The 21,363-nt window shown below is 38.6% G+C and overlaps 2 protein-coding genes across 2 annotated transcripts; one reads left to right on the top strand and one right to left on the bottom strand.

The window, feature by feature from the left end:
- Nucleotides 1–33: 33 nt before the first annotated feature.
- tmem235b (transmembrane protein 235b) lies at nucleotides 34–10,062 on the top strand. The gene is made up of 4 exons (XM_042397695.1): nucleotides 34–1,281; nucleotides 1,436–1,516; nucleotides 1,692–1,829; nucleotides 8,872–10,062. Exons 1-4 carry the CDS (start codon nucleotides 1,104–1,106, stop codon nucleotides 9,099–9,101), a joined length of 627 nt encoding a protein of 208 aa, XP_042253629.1. The 5' UTR covers nucleotides 34–1,103; the 3' UTR covers nucleotides 9,102–10,062.
- Nucleotides 10,063–11,440: 1,378 nt separating this feature from the next.
- Nucleotides 11,441–21,236, bottom strand: LOC121886875 (uncharacterized protein C16orf52 homolog B-like). The gene is made up of 3 exons (XM_042397225.1): nucleotides 20,367–21,236; nucleotides 14,110–14,322; nucleotides 11,441–12,743 (listed from the first exon to the last, which is right to left on the bottom strand). The coding sequence occupies exons 1-3, from the start codon at nucleotides 20,470–20,472 to the stop codon at nucleotides 12,559–12,561; spliced, it is 504 nt and encodes a 167-aa protein (XP_042253159.1). The 5' UTR covers nucleotides 20,473–21,236; the 3' UTR covers nucleotides 11,441–12,558.
- Nucleotides 21,237–21,363: the final 127 nt, after the last annotated feature.

A 21,363-nucleotide genomic window follows, 5' to 3' on the forward strand; every position in this document is an offset into this window, starting at 1 on the left:
TGGATTGTTGTCATTATTATTATTATTATTATTATTATTATTAGTTAAAGCCCCCCTCCACTCAGAAATGTGTTTTGTTGGATGTTCTTTGACACTTAGCATATCTTAAAATCTGCACCTCCCTACCTTTCCAACCATTTTAATCCATTAAAAAACAACCACTCCCTCAACACTAGAAGCAGTCTAACAAATATTCCTATGAGATTTAAAACATGTTTTGGGAAAAATACATTATTATACACAGCTTCATGTCATTGGAACAAGCTGCCTCTCTCACTTAAGCTAAACCCAGTTGTGAGGAGTTTTAAATCAGGTCTCAATCATTTTTAGATGTACAATTGCTTCATGTTTTACTGTGTTTGGGTTTTTTAAGTCTAATGTCATTCTTGTTTGGCACTTATTCAATCTGCCATCTTGTGCTGCAATAGAGGATCACAATGGAAATAAGCCTTACTGCTTTTTTTGTGTATTTTAGTCCTCAACAATTTTAAAAATCTTACTTGGAGTCTGTCTTTGTGATCAGCCTGTCATTTATGTGTATACATCTATTGAGAGTGAAATTTTACTAACATGCAGCATCTAGTTGAGTCTGGAAATAATGTGAGAAAGCTGTACAACCCACACACTGTAAAGGTTTGGATCTATTATTTTGTTTCTTTTATTGCATCTTTACAATAAAACTAACTTTACTTTTTTATTTTAAAAGCCCCAGACTAATAATTTTGATTGTTGTGTCCAGTATTGCTCATTTACCAACCTGTAAACTCCGTTGTCTTCTCCCGCCATGTCTTGCATATAAATGTGTGTGTGCGCCTCCCGAGTAAAATCAAGTCCCACCCAGACAGAAACTGCTTGCTCTGGCGGAAGGTTGTATCTTTCTGTGCAGCTCTGTGACTTGATTGAAGGATAAGTTCATCTCTTATATATTTAATTTATCACTGCTTCGACAAGAAAGCGTTTGGATAGAATAGACAGACGAAAACATTGATGTGTGTTTATTTATTTCGCAACTTCTAATGAGCGCGTAAACGTTTTGGAAAGACTGGATCAAGACTAAAAAAAAATTCGGCGTTACGCATGAGTTAAATCTTCACCTGTACAGGATGAGGGTAACTTTTGGCTGTCTGGTGATCGCAGCCGGTATCTGCGGTGCTCTAAGCTTCGCCTTTTTGGCTGCTTCCCTCGGAACCGAGTACTGGTACATCATAGAGATGAATCCAGTCAACATGAGCGACTTTGAGGACATGAGCTCCCACTCGGGACTGTGGAGCATCAACGAAGGTAGGGGACTCATTCGTAACTTTCATAATGATTGAGTTTTCCGTGCCATTTCAGCACCCCGCTGTCTTTAATAACCCAATTAGTGATGGAGATGAAGTGTCAACTATGTGTGTAATTCAGGTGCTTTTTCTCCGTTTCTAATTGCAACATTCAGGTGGGAAGATGTACGCAGACTCCATCGACTCTTTCACAGCTGACTACTCCAGATACTCCGAGACTGAGCTGCGTATGCTTAGTGAGTCCTCTTGCTTTTATGAAATCCATAACACACACACAGTCTTATTGTCAAGACAGCTGTATTGCCGCAAATGCGCCATAATCCATCTGTGTGTGTTTGTGTGTGTGTGTGTGTGTGTGTGTGTGTGTGTGTGTGTGTGTGTGTGTGTGCGTGCGTGTGTGTGTGCACGCAGACATGCACAGTGCCATAGTGGTTGTTCTTCCCCTCAGCCTGGTCCTCTTGTTGTTTGGAGGCATCTGCGGATTGGTCAGCTCCTTGGCTCGGAGCCCTGTCCTCCTCACTGGCACGGCCTCATACTTCTTCATCTGCAGTAAGTGGAGGTTCAGGTCTGCTCTCACTTTATCCATGTTCAGCTGCAGCCAGTGATGGAAAGTAACAGAGTACATTTACTCAAGTACTGTACTTAAGTATTTCCATTTTATGCTACTTTATACTTCCACTCTGCTACAGTTCAGAGGGAAATATTGTACTTTCTACTCCACTGGATAATGGATGATATAACAAGCTTTTAAAATACAACACATGGTTAAAGATGAAACCAGTGGTTTCCAACCTTTTGGGCTTTTGACGTCTTACAAAAAGCAGTGTGTAGTCGGGGTCACATTTCAGATGTCTATGAGTTGTTAACAGCTTCATCAAATAGTGATTTTTCCCTCTAAACTTCTCACATGGTTTCATTTCAATAAATGTTCAAATGATCCAATATTTCTCCAAAAATCAAAGATTAGAGAAAAACAAAAAACAGATTTGTGTATTAGAACTTGTTTTTCCTTCTTTCCTCTCCCATTAATCATCTCATGACCCTTCAGATTTATCTGGTGACCTTTTGGAGGGGCCCGACCCCTAGGTTGGGAACCACTGGACTAAACTAGCTAACTGTATGTACAGTAGTTCAATCTAGCTCCATCTTAAAACAGTAACATGCTGCTTACACACTAGTGCTTCAGTATTAATAATCTAATGACGTCATATATAATAATATATCAGTCAGAGGGACCAAACCACTACTATTACTGCAATACTTTAACAAGCTCATAATACTTATGTACTTTTACTTAAGTAGTATTTTTCATGCAGGACTTTTACTTGTAATGGAGTATTGTTATATTGCTGTGTTGGTAAAGAATCTGAGTACGTCTTCCGCCACTGGCTGCAGTGAAGGGTTTCACTTCACTTTATGAGATAATTGCTGTGTTTGAAAACAGAAAACACTCAGTTGTGGAAGGCTTTTTTTTTTTTGTCCACTAAGATATTTTAGAAGCCATTCAAGACAGGTCCATTACAGCAAAAACCACATCGCTGTGTGGTGCTCATGCATAAAGTGGGGAGTTCCCATCCACACAGTACAGACCGCTGTCTCACAACTACTATGCCTGTGCTTTCTATCCAGAAGACAGTGCTTCTTTTATCTCGTTTAAGTTTCAATGGTGGTTGAAACACTTGAATCACACATTACTGCCACAAATTCACAGGAGTGATGTGTTAACAAAAAATGATATTGCATTAAATCAATTCTGCTTCACATCATTTCCTTCTATGTTAAATAAAACAGGAATCATTAGGTGCTTGTATAAATGAGCAAACAGTCAATTATACCGACACATGTTGTTGATCATTTCACTCAAATGGTTGTGTGTGCGGTGAGGAACATAATGCCTCAGGAGTGTGTACTCAATCTCTGTGCAATCTTCTCATGCTTTTTTTTTTTTCCATTGTCAACAGCATTTTCTCTGTAGGTGCGATTAGTAGCAGTGGTTCCTATGGATGGAAAATGCTTTAAATATCTAAATAAATGAAATAAATGCTTATTTTTAGGGTGCAATTTAGTTGCACAAAACATTTTAGTCAAAAAATGTGGTAATTATAACACAGTCAATCAATAGATATTGACATAAGAATATAAATAATTGCCAGGTCCCTTTTGTTTGTGAATTTGATTTGATGCTTTCATTGTTATGATGGAAATCACAGAAGCAGAAAGAGCACAGGACACATACCATTTCTTAGTTTTTTTGTTTTAGATTAGAAAATGGTCACAATCAGTGGAATCAGGAAAACACTAGAAAGTTGTGGAAGGTCTGGTGGAGTCTGTACGGACAGAGTGTGGTAGTAAAGGAAGGCCATGTGGTTAATTTGAGCAGATGGGAGCCTCTTTATGTACAGGGCTGAAATTGACCTCAGTTATTGACCTCATGTGGCGAAAGTGACTGACATTTATTACCACACAAGACTGACTGGTTGTTTGATTCGGCCATATTGGTTAAGTATGCATGAACAGGCAGGTGTGTGTGTGTGTTACTGCTCTTGGATCTGTTACATCGGAAGTGATTCAGCACATACACTGTCAGATGGATTATGAGAGCTTTTATTGTTCTGTAGGGAGAAACAACAGTGAAGTGAAACTGCTTCGGATACAACTGCATCCCAGATTTTTCTATTTTTCTTTCATACTGTCTCTGATTTCACATTGCTCGTGTGGGACAGTTGAAGATAACGTCTTGTCAAGGATTCCTGAAACCTGCACAGGCCCTGACATCAAATCAATGGTTTAGATCGCTAAAAGATTATAAACATAGGATAGTTGGCATATGGTTGTTATAAATGTTATGGTATGGTTTTTTTTACTATTGATATATGTCTCAATATAGCAAATCTATGCAAAATCACACATACAATAGCCAAAATGTTATATTTTGCATCAGACAAAATTCTTCATATAAAAGAAAATTTCATTTAATCATTGAATTTGTTTTTAAATTCCAATTTGTTTCAATAATTTTCTGATATAATTTTATAAAACATTGACTTGATACATTCATATTGTAACAATACTGTTGCAGTCTGCCAAAATTGAAAGATAATATTGAATTTGATGGCCAACCCTAATAAGTGTTTAAAAAACTATAAATTAATTACTGTCTCAAAAATAGGAAATAAGTATCAAATCAGCATAAATAGTGACCAGCAGAATATCACATCAAGCTTTCATGTTATATTCACAGCATTTCTCGAGTAAATTGTCTTTATAGATTTTGTGCTGTAATGGTTCATCATTCAACACTATTCTGTCGTTTGAAAGCCAGGAACACAAAAACTGCCGTGAAGTCGTCACTGTGGTTTTAATTTAATCCTGACTCGGTTCACTTCAGTTTGGTCGCGTGACGGACGGTTGAGGAAGGTGAGGATATAAAAAGAGGTTGACTAATTTTCAAAGAAGTAGGCAGTTGAAGTAGTTTTTAAGGGTTTTCACTTTTGTTTTGCATTAATTTCACACAAGTATTTAAAATCTAAAAAACACATTTGAGTATCTCTTAACCACACTTTCAGTAACTCACCAGCTCATCTGCACTGATAAGTGACTGTTTTTAGTTGCATTTTGTACAAGCGGCTTCTCTGCTAAATATACCACTGCTCTGATTGGCCGTCATGCTGCAGCAGACTGACTCTAGAGTTGATTTGCTCAGACAAACCCTCAATTTATATCTATAATATATAGCCAAAAAATCTGATTGGATTAGAGTATATTAAATTATAAGTTATTATACTTACAAAAGGACAAACATGCACATACAGTAAAAGAACAGAATAACAAATACCATCAGATGAAAACCAACAAAATAAAGAAAAAAATATACACATACATAGAGTGTATTTTTAATAGTTGTTGACTCTTTACAAATGCTCACCCAACAACTACTGTTACTGTTACATGCTTCACATGTTAAAAACATAAAATCCCCTTTAAAGTTACATGATATAACTTGTAAGTACTGTTCATTGTTCAAATTGAGACATTTCCGTCTCAGCACTCATGATGACGTGTTTAAATTGAAAAGGCGTCCAGGCTTAGGTTGAGAAAAGCAGTATCCATTTAGACACCACAAACTTCGTAAGAGCTGAGACAAAATGCTGCTAACTTGTAAAGACAAATAAAAAAACCAGCTGTGCCTAACAAGATTAAGAAAATACTCTAAATACTGCAACTGCCATTTAAAACCTTAACCTGATTATCTGATCCAAATTAAGCTCATAATCAGAGTAAACATAACTCGGTTACCATCCATCTTTTAAATTAAACTTGCTGTTCACACACTACAGTCTTGTTTCCTTAGGTGTGTGTTTTGATTCTGTGCTGTAAAGATAAAGCAGTAAACTGGAATGAAAAGCTGTGTCGGGGAAAACAGAGCATTAGCGCTGGTAGTTATGGACGTGCATATAGTTTTTTTTGGGAAACAATGGCATCAGCTAAACCTGCTTGTGTTAACATCAGGAAATAGTTTAAAAGTTTTTCACAATTTCCCAGTATCCAAGATGATGTCTGTAAATTGCTCGTTTTGTCCAACCAACACTGTAAAAAGATATTTCATTCACATATGTTTAATATAAAACAGAGAAAAGCACCAAATCCTTACATTTGCGTTGCTGAAACCAGATCGTTTTTCGCTTGATAATTGACTTCAATGATTAATCGATTTTTAAAATTGCAGCTGATTAATTTTCTCTTGGATCGACTTACCCATCAATTGACGGTATGTTTCAGCTTTACAACATTGTCCCCCTCTTTCCTACTATATATTCCTGCTTCTTTCAAGCTACTACACGTCTGATAATTATTTGACTACAGTATCAAATAAATCATTTCAACTCATGTTATTGGGAGAGTTAGATTAACGTTAACTATGTAAACGCCTTACACTATTACGTTAATTCGGGTATTAAAGTAATCAAGTTATCCGTATGCACACAAACGTAGCGACTGAACATCTCGCAGGGCTCTTCCCTCTGGACCTCTCGGATGCTCTCCTGCCAACGCCTTATGACCTCCATAAAGGGGACCTTGTGATAGATAAACACTTCACTTAAAAAGACTCTTTATAGTCTCCCTTTAATAAGCAGCACATGGCAATGTGTGGAATGGAATAAAGGCTTGAATTAGATTGGAGTTGGCTTGTGAACTTGTTGACTGTCCGACTTCTAAAATATCCCACCCTGTCCTGCCTCCAAGCTGGGCTTTTTTTTTTTGGTTTCTTTGTTGTCCACAATTTCTCTTTGCCATGTTTGTTCTTCAGTAAAATTGTATTTCCTGTTGAGTTAGTTACTTTTTTTAAAAACATTTTTAGTCACATTTCATTGAAGTGAATGGGAAGATGTGTCCAAACTTTTGACCGGTACTGTACATATGTGTTTTTTTAACAATTAGAAATTTGCTGTTATTTGCTTTGTTCTGTCTTCTTGTCCTAGTGTCGCAAGTACTTTTCTCACCAACCATTAAGCAGCCTTAATGACTTTTTGTCTGGGCTCCCTGCAGGGCTGTTTCATGGCTTCTCTTGTGCTTCATTTCCAGTGTAATTGACATTCTGAGTAAGGTTTCCTCTGAAATGAGTACATTACTAAAGTGCTTCCACGTTAAAAACCAGTCCCCAAAAATACACGATGTCATTAATACTGTGAAAGTGAAAACAGAACATACATTACTGCTGTTGTTACAATACATTTCCTGGAAAAAAAAGCTGATTAAACACGGTAGCAGCACCAGGAAGAACGAGGGGTAAAAACGCACTCGAAATATTTGTTGAGGTATTAATTGTTGTTGTGGTACTTTTTGAGGTAGTAGCAATAATAAATAGTATTAGTAGTTAGGGCTGAAACTAACAATTAGATCTATTATTATCTGATTGTATTTACCCTGTAACATTTGTCACATTTTGTATCCTGATAGAATATCCAGATAAAAATTGTATGGTAATGCCAGGTGTAAATTGGGTATAAAAGTCAGAGGAATTACCAAAGGTATTGTGGGGAACATGAACGTCTGCACTAAATGTCATGAAAATCCATTCAAGAGACATTTCGCTCACAAATGTCAACCTGCTGGAGGCATTAGAGGAAAAGTCAGCGACCAAAGTCAGTAGGAAACATAATCTGAGAACCATGAATGTCTGCACCAAATGTTGTGCCAATCCATCCAGTTGATGTTGAGATATTTTACTGAATAAGTAAAAAGCTTGACCTGCTGGTGTGCTTGATGAAAAGTCATCAAACACATTAGAATTCATCCTCTGGGAACCATGAATGTCTGGACAAAATTTCATGGCAGTCCATCTGATAGTTGTCCAGATATTTCAGTGTGGACCAAAATGGTTGACTGACCAATGACACTGACATTTCCATCTCTAGAGCTACGCTGCTACTGTCTAAAAATGTCCATCACTGTGTCCTAGAGCGCAAGTTGACTTCCTGCTTATTTGCTTTACTGTCTGAAAAAAAGTCCAAACCACAAAGATATTCAGTTTCTTGTCATAAATGTTAAAGAAAAGGAGCAATTTTTCAGCTACTAAAAGCTGGTATCAAGCTGGTCTTTTTCCTTGAACAATGACTTAGTGATTATCAAAACTTTCTGTCAATCAATCAACTGTTCGTTTCAGCTCTATTAGTAATTAATTGTAATAATACTGTATGTATGTAATAATATAAGGAGTTATTACATTCAGTCTAATCTCTGTGTGTCAGGCAGCTGTGGTCTGTCTTTCTGTCTGTCCATGTTCCTCTGCTTCTTTGCTCTTCACAGTGAAGCGCATAAAAATGAGACATCAGACGCAGCTTCCTCATCATTCTCCGCGCTCGTAGCACCTCGGGGTGTAATCATGATAAAATGATTATTAGTCCCACCCTGGGTATCCTCTTTGCTCTACTTGCATCCCCTTAAAACCAGTACCAAGCCATCAAAATTAAAAGGGTTTCCAATGGCAACACTATGAAACACGTGAGGACTGTGTGGTTTTGTGCGTGTCTCAGTCTAGTCTCTGATGGCTGGGATGTTGTGTAAGCAGACAACACATGCGTCAGTGTATTTCCTGTCTCTCACAATATGAGATTTTCGGTAGCTAATGGCTTGATTTTATTGTTGGTTTTATTGATGAGTTCTCAGCACAGAGTTCTGACTAGTATGGATTTCCGCTTTATAATTGCCAGTGCACAATGCCAGCTTGTGCAGGGCTCCTGCCTTAAAAATTCTTGAGTGTCTGTGCCTAAAAACTATATATATATATATATAACATGTTTTTCATTGATTTTATGGCCTTGACGATACTCACTTGTGAAGAAACGGGACGAGGATTTTTAATGTATAAAGTATCGATTTTAAAATTAGGGATTGGAGCAACATTTCTTTTGAGAAGATAATGAAAATGATAGAATAAGGCTTCTATGTTGTCTGTATTTGAAATGATAACTTCCAAGTTTTACTTTGCCCATTTAACATTAAAGGTTAATGTCCAACCACGTATAGGAACCCAGGCACTGACTTAGTATTTTTTCTGTATATGTGTGTGTAATGCATCATCTCTCTGTAGGTCTGCTGACCCTGTGTGGCGTGAGCCTCTACATCATCTACTCATACCAGGCCCTTGCTGAGACAGAGAGGCTGGTCGGGCCAGAGGGTCTGGCCTATATCCACACCTCCTTCGGCTGGTCTCTGGGTCTGGCCTGGCTCTCTTACGGCCTGGAGCTCCTCAGTGGTATACTGCTGCTCATAGCAGCACGTATGGCCAAGCTGCAGCACAACAGTCCCACCATGGCCTGACAGAAGCCTCCACAGCGGATGCAACACATTCAGGATGGAGACTGAACTGAACTGAATTGTATGTGAACGCAGGACAAAGAACAGTCAGATACGTTACTGCCTGAGAATAAGGTAACACACAACAGCTGGACTGTCTTAAGGCTTTGACAAAGGTTGAACTAAAGATGTTTTGGACTGTTTAAAAGTGATTTATAAGTTTAATGTCCTTGAATTTACTTCAGATTGGAGATTTACTTCTGGTGATTTACAATAAGAGAAAGCTTTAATTGTGCAGTGGTGGAGTTAAAGCTGACCAATTGCGCCACCTTGTGGTGAGAATTGGACTGGTTCGTCATATCCACTGTATGCATTTGACCATGCTGATTGTGATACTGTTGTAATGTAATTTGTGCCAAACTAAACTGATGATCTTACAATTTAAGATCCTTTTGTCTCACTTTAAATCTATAGATACATTTTCATTCTCACAGTATATCATGCAGATTCATTTAATGTAAACTGTATCTGTTTGTTCTGAATGTTTACAGTGACCACGCCTGAAAGTGTTGCATACATCCTTTTGCATGTCACATGTTTTTCTACTGATAGTGTCCAATAAATGTCTGAGATCAAATGTCAGAATGTGTTAAAAGCCTGTAACTGAACATCTCTCCAAAACTGCTGTCAATTTTTTTAATTTTATTTTAGGTAGGAGAAATTACAGAGCATCAGACACTGTTTTTCTTGGTAACCTTAACTGAGAAAGTTAGATAGTCCTGTCATATGGTTCTCGTGTCATTTTGATCTAAACTATATACACACCTACAGCGCAGATGTTGATGTGGTGCTTATGAGCTTTAATCTTGCCTCTAGTGTTTGCATCCAACAAGACTTCATATCATGAAGTGTAATCAGGTCTGGGCATGTCTTCAATTCTGTGATCATAAGCCAAAACATTCAATAAGTCCTTGTGTTACACATTTCTGAAACAGCTTTTTTAATGTGAAAAAAGGTTTTTGATTGTTAAAAGATCTTCTCTAAACATGTTTGAAGACATGAACATAAAATTGCTCTGCTTAGAATGATTATTTGTGTTGGTTATGGTTTTTATACAAAAAAATGGAAATCATGCATATCTTAAATTCACATTTGAGGTGAGCACAGACACAAACTTTCCTCCTTCAGCAGATGAATGTGAAAACAGCCTTTTAGTGTCAAACTCTGCACAGACATCATTCTGCACAGTGAAGCTGAAACATTCAATTGCAGGAACAAGAAGGAAAAACACATATTTCACTTCTTTTCCTACTCTCTTTGTTGCCATGGAAATGGCAACATTTTCAAAAAAAGAAGTAAAAATGAAGGCAAGGACAGAGCTGGTTATGTCACAGTGCTAACACGTGCACTTTAGAGTAAGTTACACACTGGCCTAAAACACACTAGATTCAACAATTCTGTAATACATTACATCTGTGCTTCTATGTAGTTAAGCCAGGTTACCATTGCACTAAGCTATGTTGGCTATAGTGAACAAAAGAGCACATGAAGTTTGGCATGCTAACTGGCTAACAACTGAATCATTCCTTGGTTACAGCACAAACCACATCCAGACCAGTTTGAACCGCTATATTTTTGTCTGGTGAAAAAAGCATATAAACCACACATCGGGTGAAGACTATTCATGCGTCCACTCAGAAAAACTATACAAGGTACACTTAGAAAAAATGATTCTCAGTGCTTAAAATAGCAGCATTGTGACTGTGAGATTTGGTTAGAATATCAGAGACAGTAGTGCCGGTTTGAATACTTGACTTTTGGCGGCAGTGTTGGGCAGAGTTAACACAAATAACTGGATTCCTGCTGCTGGCATCATACTGTAGCCTGCTGGCTCTTTTCAGGAAAAACACACATCACCAAATACTTTTCTATGACGTTCCTATGGCGACCTAAAGATCCTGTGCATCCACACAGACGAAGGAGGGAAAGTGGGTGTGAGATTGTGCTCTAACCAAGATCTGCCTCACTGCAGATAAACATTAAAGGTAAAATAATTTGCATATAAGTTAAGATACATTTTAGCCACCAGCAGATGAATGTCAGCTTTTCAGAAATAAGGAAACCAGCCTTTTTCTATCTTTCTATCTTTTTTCTATCTTTAACCTTGAGATGTTTGTCTTTATCAGAGTAATAAAATGTCACATTCTTTGTGTGATAAATGCAACTCTGACGCTCGAACTTCTTGCTAATTCTGGCATCTGTCCTTCTGGCATAGAAACTCTCATTTTAAATTTCCTTGGATAGTAAATAATGACAGCATTATGGTCTTTCAAGACCAATATATTAATTAAAAAAAGAGACAATTAGTGTTCCAAAGATATTTTTAATGAGATGAGATCCACCATGCTCATTCATGAATATCATAGTGCTTCTATAAAATGACAGACTGGCTGTTTGTTCATTTATACAGAGATGAAGTCCCAGATGTATCAAACAAACTAGTCATAGATTTAGTCATTTCTTGATACAGTGTTCAAACAACAGGAAATATTCAATAAAGGTGAATAATACATTCACTACATCACTAAAATAAAAATGTTTTAACTAAGACCGGAACAGGTTTCACCTGTTAATGTCAGTCTTGCTCTGGTCCTGGACCCTTAAATTAGCTCAACATTCAACAGCATCATATAATCCGGCAAGAGATCCATGGACACAACTTGATATAGAGAAGTTTTTGAATGTTGACCAACACAATCATTTTGGACAGATGTTGATTTTACCCCAATTTATATTCCAGTTCATTTTTATGCTGACTCATTTCACACATCCAGAATTTTAGAATTGATCCCACATTAAAACCCTCAACTAAAAGTCAACTATGTGGTAGTTATTTTAAGGTTAACAGCTCTTTAAGGCAAGGTGATACACAAGACATATTAATGGCAGGGAAACTCTGGAATACAACAGGCCTTTTAATAAAAAAAAATACAAAATAACAAATAAATAAAGCAGTTTTTTCATGTACTCTAGTCATACTCAGGGGAGAATCTCATTATGTTGGAGGCAATTTTTGGCCGCAATCAGGCCTGACATCAGTCTAATCCCAATATGTGCATCTTGGTTGATGGGATGAGAAGAATTATCCGTCATTAATTCTTAAGATGACCAATAACACAGTAAATCCTGATGTTTTAATCCATTCCCATCAAGTTTTTTTTTAATATTCTCCTGTCTGTTCACCACCTAACACTCATCACTCAGGACGGACGATGATGAGGGCCCAGCTCCCTGCACCTGCTCAGCCTCTGAACAAACAGATGGACAGATGCAACGCACTGCCTCCGGCTCCAGTTACAAGCATGGTGACGATTCAGTTTTGTTGTATTTCCAATGCTGCCACGGAGCAGTGAATTCTAACACAAGTTGCCTCCTATGGTGGGGGTTTTCTCCAAAGATACAAAAAGAGGAGGAGGGTATGTCAGCCGGGCAAGCATACCTTACCAGCAAACAGCAGTCCTACTATGGTGAAGAATATGGACAGAACGAAGAGTACATAGGAAGAGCCCACCACTGTGTTGTTGGGCAGCTTATACGGCTGTCCTCCAACCTCATTGATGTAGAAGCCGATTGGGAATATGAGAGCAGCCATACAGAACAGGACCACTGTGACAGAAGAAAAACAGAAGAACAGGATGAGAAAATCATCAACATCCCCTCTAGACCAGTGATTGGAATAGCTAAACTAATATAAAAAAATACAATTTGAATGAAAAAATGTCAACATATCAAGTCAGCTATAACACCTTGACAAAATATGTTGAGAGTGAGAGAAAACTACAATAGTTACAGGAGCAAGCATGCAGAGAAGTTGGAATAAGTAGCTAAAAGTGATAAATGGTTGAAAAGGAATAGATAAGTAGAAATATAATAGGCTAACAGTTCAAATAGCAGGAATGGATAAAAATAGCTAAAAATAATAATGATTATAGATAGCTAAAGTAATGGATAAACAGTTGAAATAGTTAACTAAAAGTAAATGGTTAAAACAGCTGAAAGTGATGGATAAATGGTTCAAATAAATAAGGGGTACTTGAATTCATCTGACAGGGTTATAGGTTATATGTACCAAAAATGTGAAAAACCACAGTTTCAATGTTTAATATTTGTTTTTACACGTCAGCCTGAAAACACTTGTTCTGATTCTGGGAAACTACCCACTTTTGAAGCTGCATTCATACGTGCGGGTAGAAAAACTGTCTTTGGAACTAGAAAACTGCCCCCAGTATTGATGCTCTACTCATGAGAATCTGCTTCATATTTTTCCATATTTAGCAAAGCTCCAGCTCTGGTCCTCTCTGACAGACAAACTCTGTCTCTTTCCTGTAAAAATAGAAACCGGCCCATCAATTAGAGCTCCTAGGCAGTCACTTTGTCAAGATGTTCATAATTACCAGACTAAAAGCTTTTCTGAAATGAAGCACAGGATTCTGATGTTGATGTGACCTCCATTTATTTCGCAGGAGATTCTCAAGATCCATCTCTTACTTTCACAGGGGATTTTATAGACTATAATGGACAGTTGAACCTTGACCAACAATTCATTTCTGACCCTGGTGTGGCATTTTATACCTTAAAAAATGCAACTTGGATACTCATAAATCCTGCCATGTAATGGCTGCAAACTGGGCAAAGGCCTGTAATGTTTACCAATCCAGCAGATTCCTGATGCTTTAGTCTGAGGGAAAAAGATGCAAAAGATCTTATGCTGATACATTCAGTCTTTCCATGACTACTTTTTGTTTTCCTCTAAACTTTGAATCACTTCCCGTTGCCCAACAATTGTCCTCATTCCTTGAATACCATATGTGAAAAGAGAAAATCAATGACGTCTATATAAAGTGTGGATTGGATTCTGCCTGGACTTGTTGAAAATGAGTGAGCACAGCACAGAGTTGTATTTAGAGGTGGAAGAAGAGAAGAGAGCTGGCTGTGATGGGAAAAAAGAAGAAAAGTGACAGTGAACACCCACTCCCTGTGAAGGCGATCCATCGGGCGTATCGGGTGGCCTCGCGGCGCCAGTGTGACATCACCAGCAGACCACAAGTGACAGTGAGGGAGATGATGCCCAGAATAATGAAGAAGAGCGTGGTGATCCACTCTGGGGGCAGCTGCGGGGGTATGCAGGTCCGTTCTCGGCCGTGAATAGTCTGGCACTGCCGGACCAAGCCTACAGTCAGAGAGCCTGGGTGGAGAAAGACAGAAGAAGAAGAAGTTTAAAATAAATTCATCCTTGTTGGATCCTTCAACAGAGCAGCGACAATCGAGGGTTGAGTCGGCTATAAAAAACGAGCTGCATACACAAACTGTACAGAAAACCAAGATCAGACTAACAATATGCTGTGAACACACATCAGCATCTGGTAAATACAGACTATATTGATTAACCAGCACAGATATTGATGCTTACAGGCGACTTACAGCACTATTGAACTGGTATGATGGTCCAGGTTGTCCAGGAATATTATCCTTCCACCTGCACCTTGGGAATAACCCAGACGTCTACCATCCTGATATTTAAGACAACATCTTTCTGGCTGTCAGGGGAGACATGGTCGAAGGAGGCTGGCTAACACTGGTAGAGGCATGACAACTCACTTTACGTTTAGGATCAGACATTGCACCACAGACTGAGAGAAAACTTCAATGAAACCCTATTCAGATGGAAAAAGTGAGACACTGGTGATAAAACACATCAGTCCAGATGGTATTTTAGCCAGAAACTAGAAGAGTGAACTGTAGAGTGCAGATCTCCGCCAGGTGTGTACAGTCAAGATGGCGGTGAAGATAACAAAAACAGGGATTTATTCATCTCATATCATGCCAAACTTTGGTGGATCATTATACATCAGGTATGAAATTAATCTGCAGATGCTCTAGTTCAAAATGACACCAAACCTTTCTATGGTTGTCAGTTTTTGAGCCATGACAAAGGCCAAAATGTGGCCTGCAACAGACTAAGTAAGCCTTGTTTTTAAGCCTAGCTAATTGCTGGAAATGCCTTTTGCTATGTCGTAACGCATGTCATAAAATGGCGAAGACTGAGAAGATGAAAATCTAAGCTTTATAATAGGGTCATAAGGAATCTTATAAATTTTTATTTGAATTCACAACACAACCTGCTCTCAAGGTACTAAAATTTGGCACTGATTGATCTAATGTGGCAACAAGGTATGATTGGTCGTCCCAACAAGATTCCAAATTGAAGCAGTTGTTGATCACTTGCCAGTTAAGAAAAGTGAAGAGTCAGCAGTCAATGGTGTTATAAAATAGGTTTTTCAAAAATTGTGAATCACTGCAACCACAAGAGGTCCTTGAGCATGCAGTCATAAATGTGCACAAAAAATATTAGGCCTGTGGGTCCAGTAGTATATGAGATCAGTGGCGGACAGATACACACATGGACCAAATGCATGATCTTCTCCAGACTTGCGCCTGGCCGAGATAATTAGTGTCTCATAACAATATTCCAGTCTATTGCACATTAAATCCATTACATGAAATGGAGCTTACAGCCTACCTGTAGCAGACAGTACAGCAGTCAGTTTGTTGTCTTTACCTGCTTTCAATCACAACTTCATTCTAATGCACAGCAACACATGACATCATTGGTCCATATGTTGACCGTGGGTGCAGAACATAATGACCTCCCAGGAGTCCCCCTGATTCCCCACAGAGACTGGAGGCTGATGAACCAGTCGGTATGCAAACAAGGTTGACAGGCTGTGTGCCAGTGACCCGCAGTGATTCAGTATGACGTCAAACGGGTTCAGGGTTCTGGCATGAGCTGCCAAAACATCACACGGAGAGAAAAACGGCAGAATAACAGTTGGGCGACACATCACTCACAGCTGAGACAGAAATGGAGAGATCACTGACCCCCTCCTGTCTCCCAAAGCCTTGTGGGCGCTGTGTGTGATGTCAGGTAGGAGGATTTCTACATCTAATAAACACACACACACACGCACACTCGGAGCCCAACAGAGACTGCATCTGCTCAACTCTGCATCCAACTACACAAGAATCCACAGAACATGGCGCCATGTAATGAGACAAATGCAAAATGAAATCCTCCCACACCTTAATTTATTCTTTTGTCTCCCACCTTTTTCTTTTGTTTCCCAGAATTATCTACAGCCAGCAGTTAGGCGGCAGCCAAGCAGACACTGAGGAGCTTTATACATTTTATGCATTTATTCAGCAGAATTTAAACCCAGCGACTGTAGAATTAACATAATTGTCACAATGACCAAAATTGCAAGCAACCAATGTCACAAAGATGCAGGAAAAACACAGGGAGGCACTAAAACATCTTTTAATTGGGAGGAAAATTAAATGTTTTAGCTGCTTTTGAATAAACACCTGGTACTTAAAGCTATTAAGACCCCTTAATTTACACTGAATGTTTAGTATTTCTAAACCACATAAAGTGAAAAAAACATACAAAAGGAAAATTATGGACTTAGAAGACTAAAAAGAATATTTCTAAGTTTTATTCATGCTCATTCCACTGCTCAAGGTTAATTAAAAGTACTTTGTTAGCTCAGAACAAAACAACAAAGTATTGAATACAGACTCTGAGTCCTAAAAAGATTTCCCACCATGAATAATTGAAAATAATAATAATGAAAATGAAATCAGTCTTTAAATATTTAATGTTGCCACGTATGGATCAGCTTCAGTTCCTGATCATGGATGTGATTCTGGGTGCTGAGGAGATCATCAGGCCTGAACCACATCCTCTTGCAGGCTGACCTGTTCCCCCTACACACAGGATATCCTGTTCCCTCTCAACACATCCTCTCATACCGCACGGCGGAGGACAATGTCAATAGAGCAGGACTTCATACTCAGAAAACGTGACGGAAGAACAGTCACATATCCGACTAAAAGTATTATTTTGCTCCATGCCATTATGGAGAGCAAAATTTGTTTTAATACGAATATAAAGTAGGAAATGATAATTACATGAACTTTTGCAAGACTAGAGACATTTCTATTCATTGTCCAATATTAAAAAGTAACCAAAATATTTAAAAATGTTTAAAAAAGGAATCTAATTTCTATGTTTATACATTTTTTTCCCTCCTTCTTTTCTCTTTTAAGTGTAAATAAATCTAGAGAGCTGGGCAGACTGCTGAGACCCAGTTTAATAGAAAGATATAAAACGCTGATTTGCACACAATTGTTCTTTTTATGTTTTTAACTTCTACATATACACTAAGCACTCATAGCAAAAATTAAGTACGTCATGACAGAGCCCGAAGAGTTTTTATTCTCCAGGTGGAAATCATTACTCTCCCCAGGAGGCCTAATTAAAAGTCACACATCTTCATTCAAAAACAACACTTCCTGCCTTCAGGTAATTACTATCCGGCTAATTAAACAGGAACAAAAGGCTTTTAGTACAGTAAGTACAGTAATCTCACAATTTCATTTACTGTGTAGAACAGGAGGTAAAACCCTCAGAGAGCCGTTTTGAACTATGACGATTGAGGAAGATTTGGTGTTTAATTCTGTAACAAAAACCTGCTTGTTATGTACTAAATACTAAGTGTTTTTTGTTTTTTTTGGAACAAATTAAATCCTTTAATAACCACCCAGCAGCAGCAGCAGCACACGTGTTACCTGCTTATCTCAGTTCCAGTGTAGCATGAGGATGGAAGTTGACAACAACCTCTGACAGCTGTGCATATACTGTAGAGCTGCTGTTTGTCTGTTGCATCAGTTTTAGTCAATGTTTAGCTTATGGACTTTGCATCAAAATATGACTCCATTGCAATAACCGGGAATATTTGGTTAACACTTGAATCAGGTTGACTGTGCAATCAATGAAATCTGGCTTTCTGCAATTAACAACTGTGTGCTGCAATATGATCAAATAGTTGATGATAACTAATCATTTAATTTCAACAAGAACAGCTGCTAAAGTTATGATATTGCTGTCAGATGCCAAAATATTGATAAAACAATATAGATCAAATCATCAGCAGCTGTAATTTTGATATCTATATGATCAGGATTATCATTTCAATAGTGAATGATAAATATATTTAAAGCCTCTGAAAACAGGATTTCAAATCGTTTTCTCTATCATATTAAGTATTCATGACTAAATAATAATTAATCAAAGATGAAGTTAAGAAATTCATCCTTAGTAATTTATTAAATGTTATTTATTAAATCCACTTCATCAGGACCGTTTGACCAGATTTTGACCTGGAAACAGCATTCATGAGGCATTCATGTGGTGTTGGAATAATTGTAAAAATTAATTTCCGATGAAAATTCACGTGAACACCCCCTCAAGTCGGAACAACAACTCGGGAAGTCGGTGAAAATTTTGGTACACGACTTGCTGAAAATTGACGTCGTAGACACAGAAACATGGCGGACGAAAGTAAATGTTTGGTTGATGACAAGAAACTTTTTACTAATTCACATATTGCAGATCATTTTTTTGCTCACATGTAATTCGTAATATGGTATTAGACTGTAACTGTTAGTAGCTGTCCACGTAGAGTGACCTACATTAGTTAGAAAAGTTATTTAATAGCATTAACCCTGATATGAAGTCAGATAAAGCAATATTTTAGTAGGCTAGTTTTAGTGAATGTACTGGTGCAGCAACAAGTCTGAGAGAAAATACATCTTCTTTGTAGCGTCCATGTTGTTTCCACATTATGACTTAAAAGCTCATGAACACAACAAAGTCAGACGAACGACTTCCCAACTTCGTAAATGGGACCATTTGAGGAGCACGCGAATGCAGCGTTACAGGTCGTTACATTTCTATTCAAATGTTGCTAAATCCTGATTGGTACACAAAGTACATGACATCACATTTTCCCAGCCGAACCCCGCCCACTTCAAACCACGAGAGAAGCCAGTTTAAAAACCAAATGCAGAAATCTCTTAAGCAAAAACAAAACTGTTCTAACTTTTTCACAAAATTGTGTTTTCATGTAGGACTCCACGGCTCACAATAAGAGAAAATTAGTTTTCAGGGCCTTTAAAGTCGGCTGCGCTACTGTGACAGCATATATTTACAGCATGAGTGGCTCAAGGCTTCTTAGTTGGTTTAGTGGTTCCTGTTAGAGTTCAATTTTAAACAGGAAACCTCATTTTGTTAAAACTTGTCTGTTGTCTGGGTCATGGGATGATTGGTAGGAAGTTAACTACATCGAGGCTCGTTGTGTAGTCTTGAGGAACCATTTCATGCATCCTCAAAGAGTTTTTTACACTAGTACAAAAGTGTTTTTGGAGTACTGTCCCAGAGAGAGGTAGAAAAAAACCCTTATAGACCTATAACCCTAATATAATCCACACATTCACACTAATATAGCATATACCCACTCATTCACAAATGTGCTGTGGCTGCACTTGATGTTAACAGACAGGTGGAGACAATCTAAAAGAACATGGACACTTTCACATGTTACAATAAAATACCACAGAGCAGGTGTGTTTGTTACTTTTAGCTGTTTAACCAGCGGGACCGTCGTTACCTTCACTTGACCTTTGCTGAGCTCAGGAGACAATTTAATATTTAAGGAAGTGAAAATGCAAACTTTTCATACCATCAGCCCTCTATTATAACTGCACTAATTATTGTTTCCTGTTTTGTTTGTTACAACTCACTCACTCCATTGTCACATTCCTCTCCCAATCCTCTAAAACTGTGGTTCCCAGCCTGGACACTCGGGACACTCCAAGGGTCACCAGCTACAGAAAATAGTTGTTTTATTTTTCTGACTTTTCACAAAAATCACTACTCAGGAGCCATGATCACCTGTGATGAGGTCACAAGTGGAAACTGTTTCATTTTAAGGGTTCACAAGCCAAAAAGGTGAAGAACCACTGCTCTAAATATACCTGTATTATAACAATGTTTGTGTGCAACTGATGCAAATTAAGTAGACATTTATCTGAAAACATAGTTCATCCAGACTCTGAGCAGACTCTCATATTATGACTCATGACTTCTGACTTTTTATGTGATTTTTGTTGTTGTTGTTGCAAAGCCTCACACTCCAGTTTTGATGTTTGTTTTTTTTTATAGCACAGGCTCATGAAATATTTAAAATATTATCATTTTAATGCATCACCATGATCTTTGTTCTATTGCCCTATGAAGTAACCTCATATCAATACCCAGAAACAATTATAAACTCCACTTCTTCAGCACAAACACACAGCTGAAGTGAAGCAAAGTGCCTTTAAACCCACCAGCTGATTCTCCAGTGTTGATCCAGTCCGGGTTGACGATGCTGGCGATGGCGAAGATGTCTGCAGCGAGGAAGAGACATCCTGATATCACGGTGAGTTTATCCATGTCTGTGGACACAGGTTGGAGGTCGGAGCGTCTTTGTGCCTCTATGTCAACCTTCTTTTCTTTAAAGGGAAACGGGACGTTCAAAAAGTCCCCAGTGCCCCATCATCACCCCGGCCATCGCTGCGGTGATGGGGTCGGTCTGATTCACGATTAGTCCGCACATGCTGTTCAACCGCAGGTAAAAAGATCAGCTGTTCCCCTTATAACAATCCCTTTTTTAAAATTATTTCAGCAGCCGAGCTTGCGCCGACTTGCTGGCCCTTCTCCAGCCCAGGAGGAGAGGCTCGCTGCCCGGGCTCATGCACTGCCTAGCCCCGGGATGCTCCGCCGCATCCCGGTGATATTTTGCCAAAAGACGGAGTGGAGATTTCATAGGAATCTGGGTGTGTTTGCCGCAATCGCTCAATAATCCTCTAGCAGTGAAGACGGATTCATGCATGCAGTCGACTTATTTCCTGAGTGTGCATGAAACCCCCCCGAGCTCTCTCCTCTCTCCCCCCATATGGACGCGTTTTCTCTCCTCTAGACGAGCGCAGACGGAAAGCGCCGCCCATGTTCACATCAAAGCGCTTTACTGGAGTTTACATATATTCCCGTTTACACACTGAATTCCTGCCTATAACCGGTTTTTTAAAAAAGCTTCCGACCTCACAGCAAGTGTAATTTCTGTTGTACGATGCTGTCCTCTCGCTGCAAAGCAAACTAAAAATTCCCTCAGGTCGCTTCACCATTTCTAGTGGGCAACTCTCGCGAGAAAATCTGTAAATAGCCGACAGCTCCTGCTACTTTTAGCGTCCCCGGGTCAAAAGGCATTTGATCAGCTCAGTGAGTTGCTAAAACACCTTTGAACACATTTTGGTATTAAAGTTACACTCCCAACTCAAGGTCCAT

Source organism: Thunnus maccoyii, chromosome 20 (assembly GCF_910596095.1).
Source record: "Thunnus maccoyii chromosome 20, fThuMac1.1, whole genome shotgun sequence".
Taxonomy (NCBI): Eukaryota; Metazoa; Chordata; class Actinopteri; order Scombriformes; family Scombridae; genus Thunnus; species Thunnus maccoyii.

Bases quoted from the DNA above. Each gene is read 5' to 3' on its own strand.
- tmem235b (XM_042397695.1), top strand. From the start codon at position 1,104: ATGAGGGTAACTTTTGGCTGTCTGGTGATCGCAGCCGGTATCTGCGGT. The intron at 1,282-1,435 runs GTAGGGGACTCA...TGCAACATTCAG, and splicing joins ACTGTGGAGCATCAACGAAG to GTGGGAAGATGTACGCAGAC. The intron at 1,830-8,871 runs GTAAGTGGAGGT...ATCTCTCTGTAG, and splicing joins CTCATACTTCTTCATCTGCA to GTCTGCTGACCCTGTGTGGC.
- LOC121886875 (XM_042397225.1), bottom strand. From the start codon at position 20,472: ATGGATAAACTCACCGTGATATCAGGATGTCTCTTCCTCGCTGCAGAC. The intron at 14,323-20,366 runs GTGGGTTTAAAG...TTCTCCACCCAG, and splicing joins CAACACTGGAGAATCAGCTG to GCTCTCTGACTGTAGGCTTG. The intron at 12,744-14,109 runs GTGGGTGTTCAC...CTTCTGTCACAG, and splicing joins ATGGATCGCCTTCACAGGGA to TGGTCCTGTTCTGTATGGCT.